Raw genomic sequence first — 7,846 nt, 5'->3', positions numbered from 1 at the left:
TGAAACTGATCAAGGCTGGAAAGGAGGAGGTGGTGGAGGCTGGAAGGGAGGTGGTGGCAGAGGATGGAAAGGAGGCGGTGGCCGGGGATGGAAAGGAGGCGGTGGCCGAGGAGGTGGTGGAGGCGGTGCTGAGGTGGAAGCCACTCTTGAGAAAGAAGAAGACAACAATTATGAAACTGATCAAAGCTGGAAAGGAGGAGGTGGTGGAGGCTGGAAGGGAGGTGGTGGCAGAGGCTGGAAGGGAGGCGGTGGCAGAGGATGGAAAGGAGGCGGTGGCCGGGGATGGAAAGGAGGCGGTGGCCGAGGAGGTGGTGGAGGCGGTGCTGAGGTGGAAGCCACTCTTGAGAAAGAAGAAGATAACAATTATGAAACTGATCAAAGCTGGAAAGGAGGAGGTGGTGGAGGCTGGAAGGGAGGTGGTGGCAGAGGATGGAAGGGAGGCGGTGGCCGGGGATGGAAAGGAGGCGGTGGCCGAGGAGGTGGTGGTGGAGGCGGAGTGTAGAATGGACCGTCTCTACTCACAACTGCAAACCATAATATTATGAGTACGTAGAAATGTAAAGTGTATGCCAATAGTGAACTAGAATAAATAAGTTTGGTGCACGGTTTACCGATGCATTACCGCACATAACCTATCATGCAAGACTCATCTCATGTAACGTTGTATCTTTTACTCTTCCTATACTCAATATATCTTTACAAGTTGAGTTGTTATCAGGATTTTCACATTCGTTTCACACACATACGTATGCATGATTGAAATAATATTTGAACATACATAACTTTTATGTGTTCAAAATGTTTGATTTTGCAAGAACACAAAGGCTTCTTTTAAACCTTCTCTTGTTGGCTTAGATCATGCAACCTCACTTTGGCATCGTCTAACATATTTGTATCAAGTTCTTACATTACATTTTCGGATCATATGGATGCTTCAGCATGTTTCACTTTAACCAGCTTCATCACATTAGCTATGATGATGACTAGTACAATATCTTAACAGTAAGACCATAACAGTCAAAAGAACCAATATAAAAAAAAAGATGAACATTGCCCACATAGTACAGTTCTGAGTTTTAACAATACAAATGAAAAAAGATAACAAATGAGATGTCTTAATCCGAACCAATGTTTTAAACAAACCTTATGATCCAGGATGGACCACATAGACATCATGTGTTCATAGGATTCTTGAAAGCGTCGACTAATTTTAAACATTCAAGGAAAGTTTTTGAGCTGCAAGTGCTTCAGCCTCAAGTGTTGGCTCCCAAAGGAGTGTGGTCTCTGCCAAAAGTGAGGTCACAATGTATGGGTCCATGTTAGAAGCTGGACGCCTATCTTCCAAGTAACCTATGTTCCAATCCACAAAACAACACACGTTACCAAATATATAGCATAAAACTAATATGTGTGTAACCATTCTGGAAACAATACCTTTTCCTTTAGCCTCGGTGTCACGTCCCACACGAATAGAGCATCCACGGTTAGCCACTCCCTAACAAGTTAATGTTTAAACCAAATGAGAAGAGAAACACAAAATAATGACTTAGTGTATTGCAAAAGCATACCCATGAGAACTGGTCGATACTAGCTGTCTCGTGCTTTCCGGTCAACCTTCTCTCGTTTCCTTCACCGTAAGCACTGATGTGCTCCTTGTGACGAAGTGAGAGGTTCAAGATAGCCTTCTTGATAACCTCAAATCCTCCTTCCTCTCTCATGCTCTTTGTACTGTAGTTGGTGTGGCAACCAGCACCGTTCCAGTCACCTTCTATTGGTTTGGGGTCAAGTGTTAGGACAACACCAGCTTGTTCTGTGATTCTCTGCCATAAAAAGGTAACAACAGTTTCAAGAACTGAACTCTCACTCACTCTATACAAAAGATAAAACATTTGATTACCTCAAGAAGGTATCTTGCACACCAAACATGATCACCTGCGTCGATTCCAACACTCGGGCCAACTTGGAATTCCCACTGAACAATTGCTTATAAACACATCAGAAGACTGGAAACTTAAGTATATAAAACATGCAATAACTTGTAAGAGCTCAGTTTAAAAAAGAGACCTGTCCAGGCATAACTTCACCATTAGTACCACTAATGTTAATTCCAGCATATAAACAAGCTTTGTAATGAGCATCTGAAATGTCACGTCCCCAAATCTTGTCAGCTCCAACTCCACAGTAGTAAGGACCCTGATAACAAAAACAGAACAGAGAATTAGTTACTTGCTTTGTAAACCAACACAAAACATAGTTCTTTGCTTTTCTTGATTATTATTATTACCTGAGGACCAGGGAATGCTCCAACTGGCCAACCCAAAGGCCACTTCACGTTTTGCTGAAGTAAAGTGTACTCTTGTTCGATACCAAACCATGGCAACTCATCAGTGACCTTCTGGTTACTAAAGATCTCAGCAGCTCTGGCACGTTTGTTTGTTGGGATTGGCTCACCAGCTGGTGTCCAAGTATCACAAATAACCTTCAACATAACAAAATCTCAATAATTAGTGTGTGAGTTATAAAACTTTAGCTTATACTATGAAACTAAATGACACATACCAAAATGTTATTTCCCCCACGGAAAGGATCTCTGAAGATAGCTTGTGGACTGAGTAACACAAAGGTCATACATAATATGAGACTGTGAGATAAAAGAGATAATGAGATTATAAATGTGACAATAACTCTTACTATAGAATCACTTCACTATCTTCACCAGGTGCTTGTCCGGTACTTGAACCATCATAGTTCCACTTGGGAAGCTCAGAAGGATCTTCGACCGGCTTTTCGAGAGTCTGAAACCATCCATAAACTTTATTAATCATTCATAGTGACTAACATAAAGTTTAGTAACAGTCTAGAGAATGTATACATACCCTTGACTTGCTTCTAAGGTCAATTCCAGATCCTCCAATCCTATAGCCAAATCAAACAAGTTAGAAAATATCGAAGAAATCCGGAAAAGCGGATAGAGTGGATATAATATATATACATACCAAATGTACTCAGCAATGATCCTGTCAGAATAAGGCTTGGTGTCAAGGTTGAGAAGAGTCTCAACTCTATTGACAGTAGAGTTATCAGATTGGAGAGCAAGAACTCTAAAGCCTCTGTGTTTGTTGCTGCTCTGCTTCTTCTGTTTCAATACAACAGAGCTCCACAACTTGTTAGTGATGACTGATGAGTGTTTAGGCACTCTCATCTGACATGTTGTTGGTGAAGCTGCTAAGATCTGTGCCATTGGATTGATTTGATCCCTGACAAAACTCAAAAAAAAGTCCACCAAAAACAAAAAATCCAAATCAGGAATCTATATATAAGATTTAAAAGACTTATCCACTTTGGTCTGAATCATTCAAGATTCTTGACCAGAACACTGATTAAACTAAACCCAAATCCACCAATGCTCAAAAAAGGTGATTAAGAAAGTAAAACCAAATACATTAAACTATAAGCTAAAGAACAAAGAGATCCATTAAAAATAGCATAAAGGTATGATGATCCATGTTCATAAAGTTAGCTATTGATAAAATTAGTAAAAATGGTGGACCCGAGATCTCTACTATAGAGAAGCAAATGAAAGACAAGAGTTTAACTTTTCATTACAAAAAACAAGATTCTCTATTACAAGAAACAAGAAATGGGTTTATTACAAAACACAAGATCAGATCAAAATGCTAAGTAACAGAGAGAGAGAGAGAGAGAGAGGAGAATGAGAAGGTACCTGAGACTAGAAGAAGAAGACTTGAAACTGATGAATCAAGAAGAGGTGTGGTGTAGTGTTTTGTAACAGATGGCAATGAAAGAGTTGACAAAACTATAAAAGAGTTAAAGAATCTTTTTCTTTAGAGAAAGAAAGAATAATAAAGAAATGGGATTTAGAGAAGAGTGTGAAGTGGCTTTTGCCAAAGAGATAGGGGTGGACTACGAGTGGCGCATATTTGTGTTTCAATCTCTTTATGTTTTTTTTTACTTAGAAAAAAAAAATGGCTTTTTGTCTTCTGCAGATAAGGTCTCCTTTGTAAACCTCTATCTCTCAATACCTCAAAACTTCTGTATGTCTTCTTCTTTTTTTATGTGGTTGTTCTTCAATAAGCATGCTCCAAATACATTCTTAAGTCTTTTTTACAGTATAAAAAACGCTAAAAGTGGTAACAAATCAAACCAAGAGGAGAATTTTGACTTTTAAAAATTACTACTTTTTATGATATTTTTTTTTGAAAATTACAAGTGTTTGTTTGTTGTCCATATGTTACAAATTACATATTTATATACATTTTTTACTAATTTTTCTTAAGGCTTGAATAACGAAATATTATTTTTGAACATTTTTGCTACTTATCTGTGTTTATAAAATGTATTTGCCGCAATAATTTTATATGATTTCAGTACAACACTACTCGAATATGAGTTAGAAAACCTGAAACATACATTAATTTAGTTATTGGTTATCAATATCTAAAAAATTTCCAAACAAAAATTACGCGAATTTAATTATATTGTGCGAATCGTATAACTAATATAAATTATGATACATTTTTATGACACTATGTAGTTTAAAAATATATATTTTTATACTCTATATATTAAAAATGATAAGTTTTCACTGATAGAGATCAATCTCAAATATTATTGATTGAAGAATCAATCTTACAAACTAGTCCAATTAACAGAGAAAAGAAAGAGGGGGTTAAAATATTTTGATGGACAGGCCCAAAATAGGCCCAATAGAGTCCTGAGAGAGCCCATTTACTTTCCATAAAATATGTCACAATTCAATCAATCTCTCAGTTTGACCCATCGAGAGATTTACCTCAGAGAAACAAAAACACAACTTGCGAAGAATATGGCGACCGAAGATGTGAACGAGCCCCTCCCGACGGCGGCGGCGGAGTTACCGGCGACTGAGGCGGAGAAACAACCGCACAAGCTCGAGAGAAAGTGGAGTTTCTGGTTCGATAACCAATCAAAGAAAGGCGCCGCCTGGGGAGCTTCTCTTCGTAAAGCCTACACATTCGACACCGTCGAAGAGTTTTGGGGGTTTGTGTTTCTCTCTTTCTCCTCCTCCTTTGATTTCAATATTATGAATCTATAGCTTTTGAATTCGTTTGCAGATGTGATTTTGTTTCTTCGATCTGTGTGATTCTAATAGAGTTTAGATCTCAGGATTAGGATTTTGAAAATTTGATATTGGGTGTATTGGACTTTTTGTTTTTGTAGTTTGCAGGAGACTATATTCCAGACTAGCAAATTGACAATGAATGCTGAGATTCACTTGTTCAAAGCTGGTGTTGAGCCAAAGTGGGAAGATCCTGAGTGTGCTAATGGAGGGAAGTGGACTTGGGTTGTTACCAATAACAGGAAGGAAGCTTTAAACAATGGCTGGCTTGAAACTGTATTTACTTTTTAAACTTTTTTGCTCTCTTGTGTGTGTTTTGGACTTTTTGTTGTTGGCTGATTTGTTAATTTAGGGAGTTTCTCTTTTGTGATTTTGCAGTTGATGGCTTTAATTGGGGAGCAGTTTGATGAGGCGGATGAGATATGTGGTGTGGTTGCTAGTGTCCGTCCGGGTGCGAAGCAAGATAAGCTTTCGTTATGGACTAGGACGAAATCTAATGAAGCTGTTCTGGTATGATGTTTCTCTTCTCACTAATATTGGTGTTTGTGTGCTTGCTTTTGTTGTTTTCTTCTAGCTGTAATCAGTTGCGATCTCTGAATTTAATTTTGTTATATTGTTCCATTTTTTTTGCTTTTGATGGTTGTATACAAAGAGGTGCACTACCTTGGTTTGAACGCGTTGATTGCTTACTATTGTTAAAAGCAATAGTCGAATGGTACATAGGACGGAGATTTTCAATGATACATAGTGGACTGACTATTTGTGTGGCATGCTTAACTACATTTGGTAGCAACTCGTATCTTCTTGCTTTGTTGTCAATCCTACTACTTAGTAGTTTTGCCGGGTTCTGATGATTGAGATACTCTGTTTGTTAAGATTGGTTAATGAACATGCCTGATGAACTTACCACTTGATGTTTGTTTTTGTAATCCAGATGGGTATTGGGAAGAAGTGGAAGGAGATACTTGATGTCACCGACAAGATATCTTTCACTAACCATGTAATTACACTTTTTCTTTAGAAGCTATCATCTTTTTGTTCATTGTTTATCCCTCATGTTGCTTAATAAATCGTTGTCTATGTGCAGGACGATTCGAGAAGAAGCCGGTTCAGTGTCTGAAGAAACCAGTGTGAAAACCAGAGGAAGTTGCAATATGGCTTTTTCTTGCATTGTTTTGGTCAGTTTACTCAAATAGCTGAGACCTTTAGGGACACGCACTTTTGAGGTGTAACTCTACAAAGTTTTCTGTTTTCATGAAAAAAGAATTTGATTTTAATTAAGTTGAGTTATATAAATCTCTTTTGGAAGCATCAAATTTTTGGACTAATAGAGAGGTGCTGCTACTCTCTTCCTAGCAACCACCTAATGCTAATTTTTTTGTATTATTTATGAGGGATTCCAAAAAGTGCCTATGTTTTTTATATTTTTGTCCTGTCTCATGTTGGTATTGATGGTGATAATCCATTTTCTGAGATCCTCCGGCTCAAAAGGATGAGAGTTGTATCAGTGTCTTCTAGACTCATAGATGGAAACTAGGACTTAATTGGCTTTGATCAAGTGGAAAGATACTATGGTTTGTACTTTTTGCCAACCTTATATGTACTTTGGCCATGTTCTTTCGATAATAGTCACTGCAGCCAGCGCCAACGACACAAAAAGATAGTTTTGTAACGATAACTGATCGCATAATATTCAAGTGATAGTTGCAACTCATTTTGGCGACTTCAGCGACACTTAAACTAATCTCATTCATCTTCTCATCTTATTTATTGCCACTAAAAAATCTTCGCAGTCTATTTTTTGGTTCATGGAGTCTATTTGAACCCTCCAATATGAGTATGAGTATTACATTACTAGATGATACATGGTCATTGGTTTGGCCTGTCTTGTTGGAGTCGTACCATCCAATCAGTACATAGGTACATTGTTCGGTTGTTGTTCTATTATCACTAATACATTATTTTCTTTAACTTGTTGTTGCATGTAGAACTAGTGTAGAAGGAAAACAAAATGATTGATTTGTTTTTTTTAGAGTGTTGGTTTTTATTTTGTTTTTGTGTTAGTTTTGTTAGTTTCTAATAAAATTCAGGATGACCATTAAAAAACTTAAATTATTTATTTTTATTTAATTGATAAAAAAACATATATATGAAATCAAACTAAACTTCCTTCATCTAGAGTGCCAACTCATTGCAACTTTTGTCAATTTTATTTATAATTATTTTAAATTTGTTGTTTATTAAGTATTAAATATGGTCAACTGAATTGTATGTTTAATTCTTACTATTTAATTTTTAAGATAAACACAATATAAATAAGTGATAACCAAATTATATCTCACTTCTAAATCAAATTACTTTTCATCTTTTAGATATATGTCAGTCAAACTTTCTTATTTTTTTACCAAATTCGTTCCTAAATTAAATTTTATTCCGTCAAATCACTATCAACGTTTGGCGCCCATCGTAGGGCCGAGCAGGAAATAACAATCTTACAGAAATGCGCATCAAAGAGTTAGGAGAACTAAGATCGAGACTGACAGTGGCGAGTACGTGACAGATACCCCTGATCGCGTTCCGGGAAAGATGAGACTGGCAGTGGCGAGTACGTAACAGATACCCCTCATCTCATTTTACAACCCAAACAAGTTTTCAATTCAAATAACAACCCTGAACCACATCAAATTTTTTCGATTTCAACCTCGACGTTAACAATATTCTTGCCAT

At 37.1% G+C, this 7,846-nt stretch overlaps 3 protein-coding genes across 3 annotated transcripts in view; 2 read left to right on the top strand and 1 right to left on the bottom strand.

Annotated features, from left to right (window-relative positions):
* LOC111829453 (glycine-rich protein 23) overlaps nt 1-502 on the top strand; it is a 1,066-nt gene extending 564 nt beyond the window's left edge. Inside the window, exons 3-4 of the mRNA XM_023778538.1 lie at nt 15-320; nt 390-502. Coding sequence (XP_023634306.1) covers nt 15-320; nt 390-502 — 419 coding nt within the window. The remainder of the gene's footprint in view (nt 1-14; nt 321-389) is intronic.
* A 509-nt stretch (nt 503-1,011) lies between these two features.
* LOC17879721 (glutamine synthetase, chloroplastic/mitochondrial) lies at nt 1,012-3,914 on the bottom strand. The gene is made up of 11 exons (XM_006282555.2): nt 3,725-3,914; nt 2,997-3,257; nt 2,877-2,916; nt 2,692-2,795; nt 2,560-2,608; nt 2,285-2,479; nt 2,065-2,193; nt 1,898-1,972; nt 1,569-1,820; nt 1,435-1,495; nt 1,012-1,350 (listed from the first exon to the last, which is right to left on the bottom strand). Exons 2-11 carry the CDS (start codon nt 3,239-3,241, stop codon nt 1,211-1,213), a joined length of 1,290 nt encoding a protein of 429 aa, XP_006282617.1. The 5' UTR covers nt 3,242-3,257; nt 3,725-3,914; the 3' UTR covers nt 1,012-1,210.
* Nucleotides 3,915-4,801: 887 nt separating this feature from the next.
* LOC17878127 (eukaryotic translation initiation factor) lies at nt 4,802-6,492 on the top strand. The gene is made up of 5 exons (XM_006284444.2): nt 4,802-5,040; nt 5,221-5,395; nt 5,498-5,629; nt 6,054-6,119; nt 6,207-6,492. The coding sequence occupies exons 1-5, from the start codon at nt 4,847-4,849 to the stop codon at nt 6,237-6,239; spliced, it is 600 nt and encodes a 199-aa protein (XP_006284506.2). The 5' UTR covers nt 4,802-4,846; the 3' UTR covers nt 6,240-6,492.
* The last annotated feature ends 1,354 nt before the right edge of the window (nt 6,493-7,846 follow it).

This window comes from Capsella rubella, unplaced genomic scaffold, assembly GCF_000375325.1.
Source record: "Capsella rubella cultivar Monte Gargano unplaced genomic scaffold, Caprub1_0 scaffold_7, whole genome shotgun sequence".
Taxonomy (NCBI): Eukaryota; Viridiplantae; Streptophyta; class Magnoliopsida; order Brassicales; family Brassicaceae; genus Capsella; species Capsella rubella.
Note: the sequence above shows the minus strand (reverse complement) of the source record. Positions and strands in the feature narration are given on the sequence as shown.

Bases quoted from the DNA above. Each gene is read 5' to 3' on its own strand.
- LOC17878127 (XM_006284444.2), top strand. From the start codon at position 4,847: ATGGCGACCGAAGATGTGAACGAGCCCCTCCCGACGGCGGCGGCGGAG. The intron at 5,396-5,497 runs GTATTTACTTTT...GTGATTTTGCAG, and splicing joins ACAATGGCTGGCTTGAAACT to TTGATGGCTTTAATTGGGGA. The intron at 5,630-6,053 runs GTATGATGTTTC...TTTGTAATCCAG, and splicing joins AATCTAATGAAGCTGTTCTG to ATGGGTATTGGGAAGAAGTG.
- LOC17879721 (XM_006282555.2), bottom strand. From the start codon at position 3,241: ATGGCACAGATCTTAGCAGCTTCACCAACAACATGTCAGATGAGAGTG. The intron at 1,496-1,568 runs GTATGCTTTTGC...TTAACTTGTTAG, and splicing joins GTATCGACCAGTTCTCATGG to GGAGTGGCTAACCGTGGATG. The intron at 1,351-1,434 runs GTATTGTTTCCA...ATTGGAACATAG, and splicing joins CACCGAGGCTAAAGGAAAAG to GTTACTTGGAAGATAGGCGT.